The sequence below is a fragment of the Malaya genurostris genome, chromosome 1, assembly GCF_030247185.1.
Source record: "Malaya genurostris strain Urasoe2022 chromosome 1, Malgen_1.1, whole genome shotgun sequence".
Classification (NCBI taxonomy): domain Eukaryota; kingdom Metazoa; phylum Arthropoda; class Insecta; order Diptera; family Culicidae; genus Malaya; species Malaya genurostris.
The window spans coordinates 80,471,449-80,494,859 of record NC_080570.1 but is presented as its reverse complement, the minus strand read 5'-3'; the positions used below and the strand labels follow the sequence as shown (position 1 = coordinate 80,494,859).

The 23,411-nt window shown below is 37.7% G+C and overlaps 1 protein-coding gene across 1 annotated transcript in view; it reads left to right on the top strand.

Moving 5' to 3' along the window:
* The window catches only part of LOC131440611 (E3 ubiquitin-protein ligase HRD1), a 37,295-nt gene extending 23,325 nt beyond the window's left edge, over positions 1-13,970 (top strand). The window contains exon 6 of the mRNA XM_058612046.1: positions 13,380-13,970. Within this exon, the coding sequence (XP_058468029.1) occupies positions 13,380-13,841 (462 nt within the window). The 3' untranslated portion in view covers positions 13,842-13,970. The remainder of the gene's footprint in view (positions 1-13,379) is intronic.
* The last annotated feature ends 9,441 nt before the right edge of the window (positions 13,971-23,411 follow it).

The following is a 23,411-nucleotide window of genomic DNA, read 5'->3' as shown; positions in this document are numbered from 1 at the left end:
GGGAAAAGTTTGGAATACGCCCGGACTCGAACTTTTGCAGGAGTCCGGAAATTCGAAGGTTGCAAAAGGCGTTGGGTAATGTCAGTAACATAACTGGATGTCGTGAACACGAATCAAATTGGCACGTTTCCTTCACACTTTCGAATGGGAATGTATGAATTGTGCAAGCATTCCACTTCTTCACTACTAGAATTTGAAACGATGCACCTACACTATAGTACGGATGAGTTACATCGAACATTCTGACACATAATTAAATATTACGAACTAATTTTTATAGTTCTTTATAATGAAGTAATGGTGGTTCTGGAAAGAACCTTTTATGAAGGTGTTCATGTTGGAGAGTGACGTGTTTAATTCAACTTCCCATCGATGCCGTTGACTTCCGTCATCTATTTCCAAGCTGATCTGTTGTCCGTGGATGATATGGTTGGCGTAAGTATAGAGTTCACAATTGATTGTGCCTCCAAGTGTAGTAGCTTGTGAAGGAGCAGATTTCACATTCAAATTCAATACAGTTAGAAAAACGCTGTTCAAATCTGAAATTCAAAATAAAATTTAAAAAATAAACGATCATATGATCCAGCATATCTCCGGATCAATCGAACAGATTTCAATCAAACTTGGTACAGATACTTATTGCACTTGGAAAGTAGTCATAAGGGTGTTTTTATGCGGGTGGAAGGAGTAGTAAGTATCCCTAGCAGGAGGATTTTAGGTGGAACTGATCGAATCTTACGAGAATCGAAACTTCTTGACAAGTACTGATAATACTCTCATCTCAGAGTAGATTTAAGAAGTATTTCCAGGGGAAAGATGTAGCAAGTGTATCTCACAAGGAGGAAGAGAGGTCAACACACAACCTCACGAACACAGATAATTCTTGCAAATCAGTTTTGTTGGGTGTCAATAAGCGTTACAATTTGATAAAGATATACATTACAGCTTTTAGCTTCATAATTGAATGAAATAAATAAGATATGGAACGACTTGAATAAGATGTTGATTGCATTACGCTCCAACATCCGGGGTTGGGGAGGCCGATAGGGCTTAACTGAGAACTTTTAAATGTTGTATTTTCATACTACCGGCCTTTATTCCCAGTGTCAAGTGAAAATTAAGTAGAGTAAACGTATCCCAATTGGGTTTCACACGATGACAATAAATGAACGGTAAATCGAGTCCATCTTTGACGTTTATTGGTGGTTTGTGTACCATGGAATTCTGTGGAATGAAATAGAATATTGTAGAATAGAATAAAATAATAATGACCGAACCAATGGGCAAACCACTGCCTGATAGCTGTCAAACGATGTTTATCCGGTTTATATTGTGAGGATGTGTCGTTTGGGACCTTATGGGTGAGATGTGTGAATGAAATGTAAGAGTAAGTGCATGCAAGAACGGTAATAAAGGCCACCGTTTTAGCTCAGGACTAACGATCGACCAATAGAAGAGATAGAAATTGGGTAACGGTACCCCCATTCATCTCAAATCCATTAGTCATTTCATGTACGAAAACCATTAGTTAGAGTGAGATCTGTTATCTCTTCAAGAGTAACATGAAATTTGGAGCAATTTGCGTCGCTAAAACCATTATAACCATGTATTGAACCATTTCCGAACTACTTTTATGCGCTATTGCTTCTTAGAGACAAGGCAAAGATTTTGTATTTGATGTTATCGCTTCATTTATTGAAAGTCGAGTAATCGGTAAAATAACATGGTGACTACTAATGAGATGACTATTGGCACACAAATTCTAGTTAGAATCTATTAGAATAGAAATAGTAACTCAATGTTGCGATGCTTGTGGAATGAATGTATGTGTATGCGTGTGTACCTGTGTGTATGTGTGTGTTTTTGTGTGTACAATATACATTATACCGTTCCTCGGGTGCGTTGTATCCAATTGGTCGTGATACATTTCGATTGTGAGTCAGTGTACACCAGATGTTCAAAAGCAGGGATGCCAGGTTCACAGATTAATCTGTGTTTCACAGATTTTCAATTTTCTGCACAGATTTTAAAAATGACAGATTTTTGAAAATGAGCGCAGATTTTCACAGAATTTTGAAAATGATCACAGATTTTCACAGAATTTTGAAAATGATCACAGATTTTCACAGATTTTTTAAATCGAGCACAGTTTAGCACCAAAAAGTACAGAGCGGTGAAGGAAAAGGTACAGAGCGTATTGGTAGTGAGACCTCTGCTATTATGGTACGGGAAACGGATTTTCACAGACAGATTTTTGGCTTGATCATAGATTTAAAAAAAATGACCCGGCATCCCTGTTAAAAAGTGCCTGAGCGGATGGTAATACTGTCAATGATCAACCGAAGATAACGAAATGTAAACATGCTGTAGCAATACTAATAAAACCCAAGTGTTAATATCATTTAAAACCATGATGAGCTGCTCTACAAAGATCAAAGAAACACTAATCCTTTTTTTTTGGAAACGAATGACCGGATGAGGAACAAGAAATACGAAAAAGCTGAAAGAATTAGAAACGAATATTGGTAAGAACATAAACACCACTGCATACAACTAACTTTTACTTTTAAGGAAATAACATAACAAGTCAGCAAAAGTACGGAGTGAAAAATGACAACAAAAGACACTTACGAATCACTGCTGAATAGAACTACTGGAATTAAGGTAAAACAGAATATAAACTATGACCAAAGGTAAGAAAACCAACATGAATGCATAATAGAAACTGTTGGGTAATAATACAATTTCCTCATATTGAAAGAGGCGTTCATATGGCGCGCATGTGCTAATTCGGCCTGATATAAATTAACGGGGAGGGCAATACATTTTGGACAGGGCTGTAAAAAGCTGATTGGAACCCTTTCCCCACCAAAATGTAATATAAGGAAACTATAAAGAAATAGAATTTATCCACCTGTTTCTAACCCTACATATGTAGAAAAGAAAAACAATATTTGAAACAGTTTTAAGAAATTGCCTGTTGCTTTTGGTTCAGTACGTTTCGATGGCATGTATCAAATTAATTCATTAGAACATTTAAGTTACAATTTTTGAGAGTATGTATTTTTCAAGTAGATATAAAATACAGATTATTCTGTATATGTGGCAACCCTGTTTCGTTCGGCATATTTCGAAACGACACCCATACTAGTATAAAGATGTGTTCTATCAATATCAATACTTTCATTTTCGCATTGCGAGTGAGCGAATGTGTTAGTGACGGAGCAATCTTTTTAAACTTTCATTTTGATGAATCTGATACTTGGAGAAAATTCAATTGATTCTTAATGATGGTCTGTAGGAATGAAAAATTTCTTGAATTCTCACGACCAGCAGGATCTGCAATTAGACAGAACTGAAATGGCTCTTGGCGCGTACACTCGGTAAACTCCGAAATTTGACAACATATTCATTGTGATTTCCAATTGTGTTCCAAAGAAGATGAAACAATCCATTGAAGATGAAACAGAATCAATTGGTGCCTTTGGAACACACAATGAAATCCGGCTCTAATTCCGAACAAATTAACTAAGCAGCGCTCCTATGACGACTGACAACATCCACTGGTATGCTTATGGTGTGGTTTTGTTGTGTGCCCGGCTGCGACTGTTCTTCGAAAGCATTTGGTCTTCGCGAAGAAGTGAGAAGCGCTCCCATGACGACTAATGACTTTCACAAAGAGTTAATTGGATTTTCTCATATACATTAATTTGATTTAATAAAATCGATCCTTACTCAGAATAAGTGTCGTCACTAATACAAATACGAACACAACGTCCAACTTCATGGGTGTCACGACTCGGTGCGGAACGTTAGCGCTGTATGGAAGGGCACACAAGCAAGTGGCAAATTTACTTTGTGCGCCGTTCGTCGAACGAGAGGCAACCCATTCGATCGGAATTTTGCTCGCAGGAATAATTGTCAACTGTGCTCAAGAATGGAGAAATGGTAACCTTCAGTTCTTTTTGGAATCCAAAGCATCTCAAAGAACTAATGAGATTTTATTAAAAATGGATGATTTATTAGTTGAACGATGAACCAAAATTAATGTACTTTTTTAAAGTGATCTGCTCTTGTCAAAAGCAGTTGCGGTTATGTCTCCAACAAGTAGAGAGAAAAAAAATTTGTAGGTAATAGGGTAATTCACAGCGCAACCCAAGCCAGGAGAGCTGCTTCGTTCGTTCATTAGTTCATGAATATGCCCGCTTGCTGAGACCTATGCTTCATGAGGTTAGCATTTGATGAATGGTTCTCATATTGTAGATGCCTATGAGGAAACTAGTTTCATAACTTTTAGTTCCGATGAATATTAATTTAAAGAACATTGCTTTTAGTGTTTCTAGGATATATACACAGTGTAAACTGCCAAGAAACAAATTGATCGTTTTGAAAATGGGCTCAAATGCAAAACTTCTGCTATAAAATGTTTAAAGTATGTTCGAAATGTGATCAAATTTGGTCTTGGAATGCGAACGTTATGTTAAAAATGATTTCTGTAAACCTACTTTTTAAAAATAAACCGTAATTATTGCCTATATGACTTTGCTTCGCGTCTTGTAACACACCGTGAGGCAAGGTCTTCTTTCTCGTACAATACTAACGAGAGCGAATCCTTCATTTCATTACATTGTCATGGATTGCTTAGTTCATGTGTTAACTGAGAATGAGAGCACAGACAATTTACTTGGCAAGGGGAATTGTTCTGCTCAGTAGCATATACTCTCACGCATCCAGTTTCTCTCTAATATAGGTCTCTCATTCAGCTATGTCAAGCAAAGTGTTCACAGCAGATATTTTTTGTTGCTTCGTTCGTTTGAGGATTCACAATACAAGCCCTGCTTGATTGCGCTTTGTTTTCATCTCATTTGGTTTCGCAGAGCTGCCAACCTTTCTCAAAATGTTACACAAAAACTGTTTTTCTTCTTGAAGTATTTTTGTGGTATCGGTGACATTAGTTTAATCAATAAAACTGTTAAGTTACCATAAAGAGCGTATTAAATACTAATGAAATAACCATTGTGGCAAATCTAGTAGCACTAGTTTCTGTCCGCTATATGTCAACATAACGCTGTTAAGTGTGTGTTTCATCGGCTATGATGCCAGATATTTTTATTAAAAAAATATGTATTGCTTTGCATGAAAAGTCTATATCTGCTCTATCTGTTTTCACTAATAAATTAAAATTTCTAATTTCTATTCAACGAGAAAATTTCATATATATATATATATATATATATATATATATATATATATATATATATATATATATATATATATATATATATATATATATATATATATATATATATATATATATATATATATATATATATATATATAACGAATTGTCATCGCCGTTTCAGTGATAGTTGTTCTTGTTTTCGTATTATTCACGCTCGAAAATGTCTGTTTATGTGCCCAATTATCGCCACTTGCGGGAAGTTTTACTTTTCTGTTACAATTCGAGAAAAATGCAGCTGAAGCGCATCGATTGCTCTCAGAAACTTTCGGTGATGTTGCTCTGAGTAAAAGAACGTGTCGGGAGTGATTTCAACGTTTTTTAAATGGTGATTTCGATGTCGAAGACAAACATGCTGGTGGAAGAGAAAAAACCTTCAAAGATGAACAACTAGAAGCATTGCTTTATGAAGATTCGTGTCAAACCCAAGAAAAGCTTGCCGAATCGTTGGGAGTGAGTCAGCAAGCCATTTCAAAACGTCTCAAGGCCCTGGGTATGATTCAGAAAGAAGGAAACTGGGTGCCGTACGAGTTGAAACCGAGGGACATCGAGCGCCGTCTATTTGTATGTGAGCAACTGCTTCAAAGACAAAATCGTAAGGGGTTTTTACATCGCATCGTAACCGGTGGTTCGATACGATAATCCTAAACGCAGAAAATCATGGAGAAAGCCCGGGCATGCTACTTCGTCGAAGGCAAAACCTAATATTCACGGCGCTAAGGTGTTGATTTGTATTTTTGTGGGATCAGCTCGGTGTGATTTACTACGAGCTCTTAAAACCGGGTGAAACCATCACAGGAGATCGCTACCGAACGCAACTGATGCGCCTTAGTCGCGCGCTAACAGAAAAGCGGCCACAATATCAAGAGCGACATGACAAAGTCATCCTTCAACACGACAATGCTCGGCCTCACGTCGCAAAAGTTCCTGGAAACGCTGAAATGGGAAGTCTTGCCCCACCCGCCGTATTCCCCAGATATCGCCCCTTCTGACTTCCACCTATTCCGATCGATGGCACACGGCCTGGCAGATCAACATTTTCAATCCTTCGAAGAGATGGAAAAATGGATTGCTTCATGGATAGCGTCAAAAGAGGACTCCTTTTTTCGAACCGGGATCCGAAAATTGCCGCAAAGATGGGAGAAAGTTGTCGCTAGCGACGGACAATATTTTGAATAAAACAAGCAATTATAAACGAAGAAGATCGAACGAATTCACAATGACGAACAACGACGAACGCTCAAAATTCCAATACACGGCTAAAGACGATAGTCCGTACAGAGTCATGATGGATGTATCAAGCTACGATTTGAATGTATCAAGCTACGTATTTTCAATTATTAATGATTGAAATTTTGATTAGTAGCGAGCAGTGTCCTATTTTGTCTGCTAAAAATCTCCGGCATATCGGATTTCCCTGCCATAGACGACGGTTTTGAAGGAGTAAGCGATATATCACAGGGAAAGCATCGCTCTGATTGGTCAATAGATGCAAAAGCGAAGCTGTTGGAAGCACGTGAATCTATAAATAGAAACAAAATTATAGCTAACGTTTCATTCGTCATCTAACACTCGATGTGGATATACGAATAACCTACTACGACTAATTTCGATTTTGTTTTATCTTTTGTCGTGAATACGACTTACTCTACTATGGGGCGCCTTTTCAAAATTTACCCTCTGAGAGAGTGATAAGTTTTTGATCGTGAATATCTCTTGTTGTATCTAACGAATCAACATAATTTTTGCTACATGCCATCGGAAATATGATCACAATTTTATGATAAAATTTGCAGTTGTGTGACATAATCTCATGCAATTCAAAATTAAACTATTCTGAAATGTTTGGTATAAACGAGTATCAAAGAGGATAATTCATAAGGCGCGTTTGCCTTTCTCGTATTTTGAAAGCTCATAGCTCAGTGATCTGTGAAAGGATTTATATAATCTAACTACCAATAGAATCGAGTTTTGTCGTGAATACGACTTACTTTACTATGGGGTGCCTTTTCAAAATTTACCCTCTGAGAGAGTGATAAGTTCTTGATCGTGGATATCTATTGTTGTATCTAATGAATCAACATAATTCTTGCGACATGCCATCGGAAATATGATCACAATTTTATGATAAAATTTTCAGTTTTGTGACATAGTCTCAAATAATTCATAATTAAACTTTTCTGAAATGTTTGGTATAAACGAGTATCAAAGAGGATAATTCATAAGGCGCGTTTGCCTTTCTCGTATTTTTAAAGCTTTAAAGGGATTTATATAATCTAAATACCAATAGAATCGAAATTTTTCAATTTAAACGTGTATAGCAAATTATTGAAAAACCTGTCTCATTTGACCCATGTCAACACCAGCCAATCAAAACGCGTTCTAAGGAAGAGAACAAAATATCTGCTGCTGTACAACAAATCGTTCGAGAAAAATGTTCCCAAAAGTGGTGAATATCGCAGTGAGTTCCTTAATTTGGTCCTTCTGAATGCAAGAAACGAATCCCTACAGCATATTGATAGTTTCTTTCAATAAATTATGCAAATCCGAAATGAAATAATCAACATTAAAATTCTGTATGCGGCTATTTTTATAGCTGTTAGGATCGCCCATTAGCGAAAAAGCTACAAACGAAATCTGGTGAAAACAAGCCTCTCAACAAAAATTGAATCAGTTTGGATTCTATCGCCACTGCGAGCAGATGTGTTTTGTGTCGTCTGCACAGCTAGTTTCGCTTCCGACAAGAGCGATTACGTCACAGCTGCCAGTCATTAGCATTGGTGAAAAAACAACGGTGGAGAGCATTACACAATATCAGCCGTTCTAAAGGCTCTAAAAGTTTTCTAAAGAACTATTAGGATTTGTTGTTCGCTAATCGAAGGTAATTATCCTCAGTTTAGTGCAAATCAAGAACAGTTTGGTTAGATTTGTGCACTTTTCGCTGTGTGAAATTCACAGTAATCGAGATCAAGTGAAGCTTTCTTTGTTTTTGCGAAAAATGTGAAAAAGGGGAATGCTTGCATAATTCATACAATTGATATTCGGATGTGTTAAGGAATATGTCAGTTGTTTTCGTATTTACGACATCCAGAGACATACTCTGACATTACCCACCCGCCTTTTTATTCGCAGCTTTCTACCTACCTATGAGTAAAACGCGCCATAGATCCGAGAAGGATTCAAAGGATGCTAAGCGTCTGAAGCCAAGTGATGTACAGGTAAACGACCGTTTGCTGAGTAACAACCAATACGCTGATCTGCCAGTTGATGTCGAAGAGGAACTGCAGAAGAAGGAAGAAATGCCGCCTTTCTACCTGAAAGGGCTTCCCACCAACTCTACGCTCGAATTTCAACACGCTGATCAGCAAATGGCTACAGGCAACAATCCGTTTATGTACTGAAGGCTACAAAATAACTGTTCCGGCTTTGAACCACTACAAAGCAGTGGAATTGTACCTAAAGCAGACACAAGCGGAATACTTCACACATGATATTTCCGCCAACAAACCTATGAAGGTTGTACTTCTAGGACTACCCGACATGATGGAAGCCGAACTTTTTTTTTGTTTACATTATAGAGGTTTTAACATTGTTGTCATTCACCTCTTCGGACCAGAAAAGTTTTCTGATCCTATGTGCGGGGTTGGGAATCGAACCCAGGTGGGCTGCGTGAAAGGCATCGACTTATCCATCACGCTATACCCGTTCCCTATGGAAGCCGAACTAAAGCAGGCACTGTCGGAGGCTGGACTAAAGCCTGTGATGGTGTTTAAAATGTAGCGACATAACACGGACAAAAAGAATCGAGATCAACTGTACTTGGTTCATCTGGAGAAGGGCTTCATCACCATGAGTCAACTGAAAACCATAAAATCGTTATTCCATATAATCATCGAATGGCAAAAGTATAAACCGGTACATCGGGATGTCACACAGTGCACGAGGTGTTTGAACTACGGACCCATCATCATCATTGCAGCGTATTGCCCCAAACAAACCACTCTTCGAGATGGTACGTGTGCATAATTGAAGCGAAATCTGGCTATGCTCACTCGACTACAGAACAAATTCGTCATTGCTGGAAACCTGAACGCACGGCATGAGCTGTGGGGAATCAAAAGACAGAATCGAAACCAAAGACTACGAAGCTGGACAGTACAACATCCTCGCTCCGGATCAACCAACGCGACTTTTCAGATCGGGAGTTCATTCTATTTTGGATATATTCATCAGCAACATCGCCATAGACAGCTCTCCGGTTGTCTTCAACGAGCTCTCTTCCGATCACTTTCCAGTAATATTGACGTTAGGATCTTCACCAGAAACAGTGCCTATTCAACCTCGGAGGAACTATTATCGCACCGACTAGGTCCAGCATTCAATCACAGTCGCTCGTGATAGGACGCTTCCAGTACAACATATACCGAGTCACCAAGAAACTCATCCGACTTCGAAATATCTACCGGAGGCAGTATCAACGAACTGGCATCCTAGATAAGAAGACTTCTTATAACAACTTAACTAGGATAATCTACTAAAGGATATCTGAGTTTCGCAACAGGAACTTCCAGCAAAAGCTTCGTGATATTCTCCCACATTCAAAGCCCTTCTGGTCCTTAACGAAGGTGCTTAAGAAAAAACCGAAGCCTATTCCTCCTCTGCTGCCACCCCAGGACACAGCTGAAGGAATACCTTTAATCACACCAGTAGAGAAGGCAAATGCGCTAGGCAAGCAGTTTGTGTGTTCTCCCAATTTAGGACTCAACATTGTTAGTCTACATGAAAGAGCCGTTGCTGATAGCGTAGCTGAGGTTGACCAATCAGACAGCTTGGTTCCTGAGGAAAGAAGAGTCACTGCGAATGAGCTGATGGCTATTGTGAAAAAAGGCATGGGTGTGTTATGTCACAGACATAACTGGATGTCGTGAATACGAATATAACTGAAACGCTAAGAACTTTCGAATATCTATTAGTTGATCACTTGTATTAGTGGTGCCAACTTTCCCCTTCTTCACTACTAAAATTTGAAACGATGCACCTAAACTGAGTCGGTGCTATGCATTTTCGCAGAAAGTTCTTACTACAACTACAAACTCCAACTGGTTGACAAAAGGACCGTAGTACAGTAAATCAAAATTTCCCTTAGTTCTTTGGAAATATGTTAATTGTTCCGCAAAGAACTTAATCGAAGAATTCTGATATTAGGGACTGGACCTGAATTCAAGAACTAAAATCACTAGCACTAAAAGAAATGGACGATTTTCAATCAAAGTTTATCTTTCATACTCGTCTAGTAAATAATCGAAACTGATATGTTCCTGACTACCTCAAAACCGTCGTCCGGGTGCGAAAGAAGCAAGCAAGCGTGATGAATTTTTCTCATTATTTCCAAAAGTTTTAGAACATTCTTTTGAGTTAATTATGGATATCTCACACTGTTGAAAATTTAATCACAAATTCCTGATCATATTCCCGATAGCTTGTAGAAAAAATTATGCTGTTGGTTTAAGTACATCAAGAGATATGCGCGATAAAGTTCTGCCCATTTTTGTACAGGGTAAATTCTGAAAAGACGCCCCATAGTAAAGTAAGTCGTATTCACGACAAAATCCAAAAATATGAAGGCCCCCGGTTTCGATAACACATTCAAAATTGAGCTGAAACATTTGAGTATTCGCTCATTTGTTTTCTTAGCTAAAATTTTTAACAGGTGCTGGGAGCTTGGTTACTTCCTTTCAATGTGGAAGTTAGCTAAAGTTATCCCAGTTTTGAAACCGGAGAAAGATCCTTCCTTTTCCAAGAGCTATCGGCCCATCAGCTTACTCTCTGCCCTATCCAAGCTGTTTGAAACGTCAATACAAAGGCGAATTTTTGCTTTCACAGATGGACAGGATATATTACTGGAAGAACGGTTTGGGTTCCGGAAAGGAAGATCCACCATCCATCAACTCACAAGGGCTAACAACGTCATCCAGCAAAACAAATCAGTGTCCAAAACGACTGCCATGGCAATATTGGATATTGAAAAGGCATTCGATAATGTGTGGCACGATGGCCTGGTGTTTAAACTGCATCGGTATAATTTTCCCATGTATCTTATTAAAATTATAAAAAAATATCTTGCAGATAGAGCATTCCAGGTTTCTCTGAACTTTCAGAAAGATTTACTATTCCTGCTGGTGTACCCCAAGGAAGTATCCTAGTCCCATCCTATACAACATTTTTACATCAGACATCCCACCTCTTCTGGGTGGTCGTGTTCTGTCACAATTTGCTGATGATACTGCCATTCTTTACAAAGGTCGTGTCATTAATGCTCTGAAGAATAAACTACGGACTAGACGCTCTAACTGAATATTTTACAAGCTGGAAAATTGTGATCAATGCAGCAGGTTATCTTGTTTCCACATTCAAGATCTCCAAAACTTGTTCCATCAGACGAATGCCGAATACGATTCGGTGATGAGGTCATCCAATGGTCCGACGAAGTTATCTATCTAGGACTCACCTTTGACAGACATCTGATATTCAGGATACAAATAAACATAAATTCAGAATAATAGGTACCAAATCAATTGTAAAATTGTCAATTGCGTTATATAATAATACCGTTCATTCTTCAACTAAATACCCACCCATTGAAATCCTATTTAATCAAAACAATATTGTAAACTCAGAAGAAATTATAAGAGATGCACAGGAACTTTTTTCAAAAGCAAAAAAAAAAAAAATTTGGAAAAATCATAAGAGTGCATTACTAATCAAAATATAAGAAGAGAAGACTCGTCATCGATCAATGAGGGTCAAGAGGTTTACGTTATTCCAAATATCCGTACCAAGACCCAAGCAAGAGCGAGCAAGACCAACGCTAAATCAGTAACCGATCGCACATTTATTACGGAATTCCTGAAGTTCATCCGGATCCGACTTCCGGTTCCGGAGTTGTAGGGTAAAGTGTGTTCAATATTGTACACCGTCACTTAAACCAGCGAAACAAAAAACGAAAAAAAATTCCTAAACTGGTCTCAAAACTACACAAATCGATAGTCATTATCAGTAGGCAACTAAACAAACCGATTCTGGCTATCCTGGTTCCCGGTATCCGGTTTCGAAAGTACCGGAAATAGTGGTCATATATGCCAAAATGAAAGGTCTCCCGGTCACATACGGAATTCCTGAATTTCATCCGGATCCGACTTCCGGTTCCGGAGTTATAGGGAAAAGTGTGTTCAATATTGTACATCGTCACTTGAAATATTTTCGGATACAACAAACATTTAAATCGTAATTTAGAGTGCGTACTAGTAGAGTTTGTGTGTCATGTTAGTTGGTGGCCGTACGAACCGACTTTGATTATACCGGTTCTCGGGTTCCGGTTCCGGAAGTGCATATAATAGTGAACCCACTTCGTTTTCTTAAGGATAACTTACGCAGTCAAAGCACTGTTTTATTCTGTTTTTATGCACAAACAATCTCTTGGTTTCCTTCAAAAATCGAAGAGAAATTTTTAGAATAGAATACCGCAATATTACATGTACATGAGAAAGGCATCATTACACTACTAGGTGGATTATCACAGTTTTTTCACTATACACTGTCTAATGTATTTGTAAACAATATAGTTATCGCGACAAATTTTAAGTTACGTAACGTGCCATCAATTGTTGCGAAAGAAATGGAAAACTGCACAACTTCCATTCATCGTATTGAAATGAAAAAATACGTATCAAGTGGAAAACTGCACAACTTCCATTCATCGTATTGAAATGAAAAAATACGTATCAAGTATTTTTAAGCTCAAAACCGTAAAAAATAGTTTGATGAAAAAAAGTTGGTGATTGATATATATCCACTCTGAAACTTTTCCTCAAAGGCTTCTCTTTTCAAAAAAAAATAGGGCCCAAGTTTGAAAATTTAAATATATATATATATATATATATATATATATATATATATATATATATATATATATATATATATATATATATATATATATATATATATATATATATATATATATATATATATATATATATATATTTATTTATATATACATATATATATATATATATATATATATATATATATATATATATATATATAAATCAATCCAAATAATCTATTTCTGTCTTTTTTGCAGCATCTTCAAAATATTCGCACCTTGATGGATGCATCCATTGCATTAATGAATCAATATACAGCAATTGTAGCGCGACTACCGACAGCTTCTATGCAAATGGAAAGTAATTTCGCTAGCGCTGAAATGTCATCAATGGTATCATCGGACACTTCTACTCCTTCTCAGATGCATACTCTCACAGACGTAAAGCAAAATACACAAGACGGTGCTTTTCTAAAAGCAACCAAAATAACTGCGGCAAAGCTTGAAGATCTGGGTAGTGACGATGAATCTATCGTTGTCGAGGAGTCTCTTCCTAATCCAAGCAAAGAACGTTTGATCACAACAGATCAGCAGCAGCCTAATGTAGTAGAATCCTCTTCTAGCAGTAGAAGCAACATCAGTCATTTCGATGATTCTGAAAAGATAGAAATTCGTCGCAGACGCCTAGAAAAATTCGATTCAAGGACAGGAGCTGATTGAGGTACTCAAGTTTTTCCATGCGAGTGTGTTGTGATTTTAATGTAAAAATACTAATTTGTAAACTGAGTTGGTAATCAGCTGAGCTATGGACGCTAGGTTACATGTGAAATACATACAATTATATGCTTATTTCGATTTTTTTCTTTCTCATATTTTTCGATTCAAACAAGCCAGGGATTTTCAGAATAAATTTTGAAGGTGGAAGTAAATTAAGTAATTGTAATCACTGCAATTTATTTTCAAAAAATTGCTATTTGGAATCATTCCGCTTTTTTGTAGAATAGTAACGGTACGATCACTCGTTAGAAGGACCCTTTGCGGTTTGATTATTTGATTAACGACGCACCGATTGAAAGAGTGACATGTGAGGAGGATCTTGGAATTTATCTAGGCGAACAAATGAATTACAAGCAGCAGATCGTCAAATGGTGAGATAACTAAGTCCGCACAAGTTCCTTTTTTATTTAATAATATATTTAAAGGCACACTGCGTTCAGTTATAAGATGCCCAGGGAATTTGTTTAAACTACTTAAATTAGGATTTATTTATTTCCCACCATATGATTTTGATCGAGGAGATCAGCTTTGGGAAATATAGTCTTCAACGGGTATTCGGCAGTGGGTGGTTGGATCTTGTACGCTGGATTAAACTGGCACGACCTTGATACGCATCACGGCTGATGGCCCGCATGATCATCGACTTGAGCGGCTCTCCGTGGTAGTGAATTTTGCGGAAGGGAAGGAAAGAAAAAGAGAGAAGTTTATGTTGTTGAAAAAGGTGGTAAGGGAGCGAAACTACTTAGGTCAGCGATAAGATCTAATTAGTTGACATCGAGATGGTGAAGAGACGGCGAAGGGAGAGCAAAAATTAGTGACAGCAGAAAGATCTTGTTAGTTTTTCGATGAAGATGGTGGACAGACGATCGTTGGGGAGGTTCGAGCGGATGTTATGGTCGTGGTTGAAGGAGGATGTTATTCTTAGACATGGTTGAAATATCATCAGGGAAAAGGAGCAGACTTTCTATTACTAGTTCATTTTGCTACAAAGCAAAAACTCGTTTTGCTTTTATTTAGTTAGCTGAAACCTCCACCTGGAATGGAATGGAATATTGTTGTGGAACCCTTCAGCAGATCAGACTTGTAAGTTAATGTTCTTTATGAACTTATATAAGAGCAGCATATAAGGAAGGTCTCGATGGGCCAACACGTCTCGTACTGGGACCCTGGGTGGTATACCTCAGGCCCGAAAGGAGTCAATTAGCTGTGATCTGGCGCCACAATACTCGGCACATACCCAGAAAACATGTTCAATGTCGTGATAACCTTTGTCGCATGTGCAGAGACCACTCTCCACGAACCCGATACGCCGGATGTGCGCATCCAAGGTGTTATGATTAGACATGAGCCGGGACATCACACGAATGAAATCCGGACCCACAATTATCCCTCTGAACCAAGGTTTCGTAGATATCTTCGAGATAATGGAGTGTAACCATCGTCCCAATTTCCCATTACTTCATGAAGTTTGCCAACATTCAAGCGTCCTTTGACGAGATACAATCAAAAATTCGTTGAACCAAATTGGTCTTTCTTAAATTTCACCTTCTAATGCGCCCACCTTAGCCAACGCGTCTGCCTCTTCATTGCCCGGAATAGAACAATGCGAAGGAACCCAGACTAAGGAAATTTCATAAGACCGTTCAGATAAAGCTCTCATATGTTCCCGTATTTTCCCCAGGAAATATGGGGGATGCTTCTCTGGTTTGATTGTCCGAAGAGCCTCTATTGAACTTAGGCTGTCTGTGACAATGAAGTAATGGTCTTTGGGAAAGGTTTCAATGATCTCAAGGGTATACTGTATAGCAGCTAATTCTGCGACGTAAACTGAAGCCGGATCATTGAGTTCGTACGAAACGGTGATGTTAACGAAGATAACGAAGATGTGGACCCGTTGAGATTTGATCCATCAGTGTATAACATCTTTTCACAGTCGACTGTTCTAAATTTATTATGAAAAATATAAGGGGCGTACGTGGTCCGGAATTCCACAATCGATCGAGAACAGCTATGGCAGATAATGCATGAATACGGTTTCCCGGATAAACTGACGCGATTGGTCAAAGCAACGATGGTTAGAGTGATGTGCTACGTCCGAGTATCTGGGACGCTCTCGAGTCCCTTCGAATCTCGGAGAGGGCTACGGCAAGGTGTATCTTGTTCAATATTGACTTGGAGGGTGTGATTCGAAGATCGAGGATCGATACGAGTGACATTGTGACACGTAACCTTGAGAAGATGACGGAAACCTACATCGGACTGAAAGCTGAAGCTAGGCGTATCGGACTGGCCATAAATGCGTCGAAAACAAAAAAACGAGAGGAAGAGGCTTTAGAGAAGAAACAATATGCCTTCCACCACGAATATTGATAGACGGTGACGATATCGAGGTGGTTGACGAGTTCGTGTATTTGGGCACACTGGTAACCGCCGATAATGGCATTTCTGTTTCAGATACCTAACATGACATCTCCAGGTACCTTTTAAGACGAACCAGACATAGCTATGTTTTCACATCCTAGTTTAAGCTGTAGTTGTGCTGGTTCTCGCTTCCTTGAAAACACAACCAGCTCAGTTTTCTCCGTAGAGAACGTAAAGGTCTTTGCCTTTAATTCTGACCTGACATGCGACAACTTCAATACCTGGTATCGATGGGGGGGTTAATTCGAAAGAAGGGATAGCACTTTTTGATCCTCAAAAGTACTCCGTAGGGATCATCTCGATCCAGGCGAATTATGTTGAAATCGTGGAAGTAGAGGATTACATTTGAGGTCAACCAGGTTTCACACAAAGCAAATGCGTCGCATTTCAAATTATTTAAAAGAATGAAGGAATTAATTTTCGAGAGGATACTTCGGCTATTCCACTGTAGTATAGTGATTGCATCCTTAACCTCGTTCGATGTATTAGCCATCGAAGGATACAATCTCTGAAAGGAGGGACCATTTTGCAGTCAATTGCTTCGAGAATGTTTTAATTGTTAGCATAAGTGTCATCAACAGACTCTTGAGAGGATCAGTGACATTGAAGGTTCTAAGAATCCAGTCCACAATGTCAGAGAATCACTTGATTGATTCTCAGTTTGTATATTAGGGGTACTCGGGGGTTTGATGGTCCGGGAAGTGCAGGAAACTCTTGGTCTGATCCTAAGTTCGCTAGACAAGGAGCCTTTTGCTTCGGTTTTTGGGAAGCACTTCGACTTGTAATTTTTTTGGTCCCCGCAATGGATAGCAGTGTAGGAGATGAGATCTTCCTTCTTTTCCTAGAATCGCTTAGGCATAGTAAAGGATGATCCCTCTTCAGGGCCATCGGAATCATTCTCGTCGGTAGGCAAACAATTAAAGAGATTCACCGATTCGACAGGTGGCATGGTGTTCTTGAGCATTTCTGCGAAAGTTCCTTTGGAACGTTCTTTAAGGTGAAATGTAGCGTCATAAAATGTGCGCCAAATTTTATCCGCTTCAGTTGAACGAACCGTCGCACAAAGCGTACCAAGAAAAACGGACACATAGAAACAAGAACTTTTTTCATTGATTGAGCGCAGTGGGTTTACCTCTCGTTATATTGGCTTGTAAAAAAGACTGGACGTAATGGATTTTTGAATTCTTCACACTTTGAATATATGCTAATTCAATCATTATTGTTAATGAGTACTCTTACACTAGAGCTATAAATCTTGAGAAATTATGCATTGAATAACTTGCTAACCATGTATATTCCTGAATTTACTAGCAAGCATTGATTCTCCTTCAAAAGAACGATTGAAGACAAGAGAATATTCAAGTATTTTCGATATCTTTGCCAGTCGTTCACCAGGCCCTTCCCGCCGATAAGATAGAATTTACGTAAAAGTATTCACCATTAACTTTTTTTCGGAAGCGACTTTCAGAATTATATAGCATGATGAGTCTAGAAATGTCTGTTTCAACGATAACGAACCGAAGACCAAACAGCCTCTGGCCTCCGGTGCCAGAAATCATCAATTGTTCAATAATTTCTTAGATAACATTATTGGAATACATTCCAATTGTAACTAATAGTTCATCATACCATGCAGTTAAAATTATTTAGTGAATTTTTTCTCAAGCACATATTTGGGGCACGAAATTGAATATAAAGCTATTTCGTAGTTCCTTATTATTCAATCGAATTTGAAAGCAAAATCAAGCGTTGATTCATTGTATTCATAATAATTGAAAAACCAATGAATTCCAGTTAGTTTTTCATGCTGACTGGCTCGAAGCTGACCCTCAATGTTTATCACTTTGTTTGTATATCAGGTTAATGAACGATAATACTTGACTTGTATTCATTTGATTCAGTAGCTTGTCAATGTTGAAGTTTTAGTTTTGCTATAAAAATTGCTGAAATCTAAAATAATACCTGTTTTACGATATTACACAGCCAAGCATTATTGCTTCAGCAACATCAATGCATTGAACTCAACAGAATTGGACATTTTTGGATTTATAAATAACAATTACTTAGAAAATAAACGAAAATACTATCCCTATTTCATTGTATTCAACTCGTTTTTATTTCAACACAAAACCCAATGCTGCATAAATTCGCGTCATTATTTGATATGTAATTTTTGCTCACGATATAATGCAACCGTGCCCACCGTGCATTTCTCACACCACCTCAATACGAAACAGCAGCGCGCAAGCAATAAAAAAAATGCAGAAAAGTTTATGTAAACTTTTTCAATTTTCGGTTGTTCTAGCTAAAATTTTTTAATTTTGAGTTACATTTTCAGATTCTTTGTGAAATTCTGCTACAAACACTACTTTTCGGTTCTAAAATCATCCCCGTGGGACGGAACAGTGACCGCTTATACATTTCAAAAACCAATTACAGCTCGGCAAAGCAAAATTTCAAAATTCTAAGAATACTTAGTTATGAAAAATTTGATTTCGAAAACTTAAGTGTTTTTGGTTTTTCGAAAATCGGTCTAGTTTTTGAATAATTGATCAAAAACGGGATTTTCGCATTCCGCTACATTTCACCTTAAGGTGAAATGTAGCGTCATAAAATGCGCGCAAAATTTTATCCGCTTCAGTTGAACGAATCGTCGCACAAAGCGTACCAAGAAAAACGGACACATAGAAACAAGAACTTTTTTCAATGATTGAGCGCAGTGGGTTTACCTCTCGTTATATTGGCTCGTAAAAAAGACTAGACGTAATGGATTTTTGAATCCACGAAATTCAATATAAAGTTATTTCGAAGTTCATTATTATTCAATCGATTTTGAAAGGAAAATCAAGCGTTGATTCATTGTATTCATAATAATTGAAAAACCAATGAATTCCAATAAGTTTTCTATGCTGACTGGCTCGAAGCTGACTCTCAATTTTTATCACATTGTTTGTATTACAGGTTAATGAACGATAATAATTGGCTTGTATTCATTTCATTTAGTAGCTTGTCAATGATGAAGTTATAGTTTTGCTATAAAAATTGCTACAATCTAAAATAATACCTGTTATACGATATTACACAGCCAAGCATTATAAATGACAGTTACTTAGAAAATAAACGATTTCTTACTCATTTTATTGTATTCAACTCGTTTTTATTTCATTACAAAACCTAATGCTGCATAAATTCGCATCATTATTTTATATGTAATTTTTGCTCACGATATAATGCCACCGAGTCCACCGTGCATTTCTCACACTACTTCAATACGAAACAACTGCGCGCAAGCAATTAAAAAAATGCGGAAAAGTTTATGTAAACTTTTTCAAATTTCGGTTGTTTTGGCTAAAATTTTATAATTTTGAGTTGCATTTTCAGATTCTTTGTGAAATTCTGCTACAAACACTACTTTTCAGTTCTAAAATCATCCCCGTGGGACGGAACAGTAACCGTTTATACATTTCAAAAACCAATTACGGCTCGGCAAAGCAAAATTTCAAAATTCTAAAAATACTTAGTTATGATAAATTTGATTTCGAAAACTTAAGTGTTTTTGGTTTTTCGAAAATCGGTCTAGTTTGTGAATAATTGATCAAAAACGCGATTTTTGCATTCCGCTACATTTCACCTTAAGAGATTGCTTCAATTTTTCTCCGCGCAGTTTGTACGCGGGACATAGATTCAATTCATGTTGGTTTTCCCCACAGTAAAGACACTTGGCAGCTTCTTTGCCACATGATTCGTCTGCATGTTCCCCTCCACATTTAATGCATCTCTGCTTATTGCCGCAGTAGGTGGCTGTGTGACCCAGCTGCTTGAAATTGGTACAATTCATTACCGCGGGACAAATAAGTACAGGTAAGCGAACCTTGCCCAGAAGGACGTAATTCCATAATTATATTGATTTAAACTACTTACAGAAATAAATGCTGGAAGAGAATAACACGCATATACCATTCGAATCAGTTCGTCGAGATCAACAAATGCATGTGTGACAAATAATTTCACTCAATTTTCTCGGAGATGACTCAACCGTGTTCTACAAACTCTAATTCATATGAAAAGTCGTATCCTCCCAAATGAAATCTAGGAACCATAAAAGATTAAAATGAAATGTCTTATGATCCTATAAAAGTCAGATTCAGAACGATTCGGAAGGTACCCAAAAATTTAATTCGCACTACGATTTCTCAAAGATGTCTCACTGATTTTCAAACAGTTTGAATCAAATGTAAACTATACAGCTCCTGAGGTGGATTTAACTGATTTCGGCTACACCGATTTTAAAATTCCGGTTCCAGTATCGAATCGTTTCTCAAAGCTCAATCATTTTCTCAGAAAAGGCCAAATCGAATTTCGAAAACATAAATTCAAATTAAAGTATTTATGGTCCCATACAAAATTAATAAATTTTATCCGATTCTGGAATTACTGGGTGATGGGTTTTTAAAATTCATAGCGATATAGAAGATGACATTCCAAAAAAGCTTCAAAGTTGGACATAAAACAATTTTTTCGTCATTTTCATTCATGGCCATACGAATCGTTTTCGGTTATGCTGATTCCGGTTCTGGTAGTACCGTAAATAACAGTAAACTCTAACGGAACTTACTCATGTTCAATCGATTGTCACACGTTTAGATTCAAATTCGATCCGATTTGCAGTTTCGACATTACAGAGTAATGAGTGATTAAAATATTCAATTACTGCTTAAAACGACGGTCATTAAAATAATGACAAGTTGACCGAAGAATATTCATGCTCTAAACACATGCGGATGATAAAAAAAGGTATAACTCACTGCTAGGTGGATTAAGTACGTTTTTTTTTCTAGAGACCGCGGATACCACTGTATCTCCACGAGTATCACGAGACCGATCTCACCATTATCCTTTCTTGCCTTTCTCTATAGAAAGCAGGGCTTGCATATTGAAGCAACGAATATGAACGAAAGGGTTTCACTATCTGTGCTATTCACACACATTCGTATGTCAGGTAGAATTCACAGCGCAACTCAAGCCAGGAGAGCTGCTTCGTTCGTTCATTAGTTCATGAATATGCCCGCTTGCTGAGACCTATGCTTCATGAGGTTAGCATTTGATGATTGGTTCTCATATTGTAGATGCCTATGAGGAAACTAGTTTCATAACTTTTAATTCCGATGAATATTAATTTAAAGAACATTGATTTTAGTGTTTCTAGGATATGTACACAGTGTAAACTGCCAAGAAACAAATGGATCGTTTTGAAAATGGGCTCAAATGCAAAATTTCTGCTATAAAATGTTTAAAGTCTGTTTGAAATGTGATCAAATTTGGTCTTGGAATGCGAACATTATGTTAAAAATGATTTCTGTAAACCTACTTTTTAAAAATAAACCGTAAACATTGCCTATATGACGTTGCTTCGCGTCTTGTAGCACACCGTGAGGCATGGTCTTCTTTCTCGTACAATACTAACGAGAGTGAACCCTTCATTTCATTACATTGTCATGGATTGCTTAGTTCATGTGTTAACTGAGAATGAGAGCACAGACAATTTACTTGGCAAGGGGAATTGTTCTGCTCAGTAGCATATACTCTCACGCATCCAGTTTCTCTCTAATATAGGTCTCTCATTCAGCTATGTCAAGCAAAGTGTTCACAGCAGATATTTTTTGTTGCTTCGTTCGTTTGAGGATTCACAATACAAGCCCTGATAGAAAGGTATTAGAATTGCTGGAAAACCGACTATCGAACGGTGCCTCGGAGCCCCGTAGTGTTATATAACACATGGATCAATAAGTCCCGAGACTAACAATGGAAACAACATTTTTTTGGCAAAAATTTTTTTTATTCATCAACATAATCACCTTTTCGGGTGATACAATGGTTCCAACGTGTTTCCAATTTTTCAATACCATGTTTATAAAAAAAAATATCTTTCGCTCATTTGAGCCAAATCTTTTTCCCTGGAGCATTTTTTATGATCAGCAAAGAGCCAGTAGTCACTGGGGGCTAAATCTGGCGAATATGGGGAGTGGGGAAGCAGATCAAAGCCCAATTCGTTCAATTTCGCCATTGTTTTCATCGACTTGTGGCAGGGTGCATTTTGTTCCATCGAAAGCAATCGCGGCACCCACTTGGAAAAAACCTTTTTCATACTCAATTTTTCATGAAGGATAGTAAATACACTTCCATATGATATCTGTGTCATCTCAGCAATCTCACGGAGCTTTACTTTACGATCTTTCATTATAATTTTTGTCACTTCACTCACATATTCCGGTGTAACGGCTTCCACAGGTCTACCCGAGCGTTCCGCGTCATTTGTGTCGGTACGACCACGTTTAAACTCGGCGAACCACCGACAAATCGTCGCTTTTGATGGACAAGAGTCCGGATAACATTTTTCAATCCATTGTTTCGCTTGCACGGTGTTTTTACCCATTAAAAAACAATGTTTTATCAAAACACGAAACTCGGTTTTTTCCATTTTTTAAACAAACTACAAAACGACTTTATTCCAACCTCGATAACTCAGCTGTTTCTGGTCGGATCGACTTAAAATTTTGACCCGTTTCAAGCAAAGGTTAGTACTCTAGAAAGACGTGGTTACTGGTTTACTACGAGCGCCATCTCTGCTTTAGTCTCGGGACTTATTGATCCATGTGTTACCAATCGACTCAGCTCGATGAGATCGAAAAATGTCTGTGTTTTTAACTGTGTTTTTTAATTTTTTTAACGCGCAATTTTATCAGAGATGGCTTTACCGATTTCAACAAGCTTAGGCTCGTTTAAAAGCTAGTATTGGACTATTGATCAAGTCCGAAGATTAAATGGCTACGATTTCTGGTTCCGGAGATATGATGGTATAGGTTACGTAACTGACAAAACGCGTTGCATTTTTACCGCACAAATTTCTCGGAGATGACAACCGATTTTACAACTCTAGACCCGTTTGAAAGCTATTGTTCATTGATCAAATTCGAAGATCAAATGGCTGTGACTTCTCGTTCAAGAGATATGATGGTATAAGTGACGAAGTTGGTGTTGATGATTTTTCAAGATCTATGAAAATACCACTAGGTGGCCTAAGAACGGTTTTGC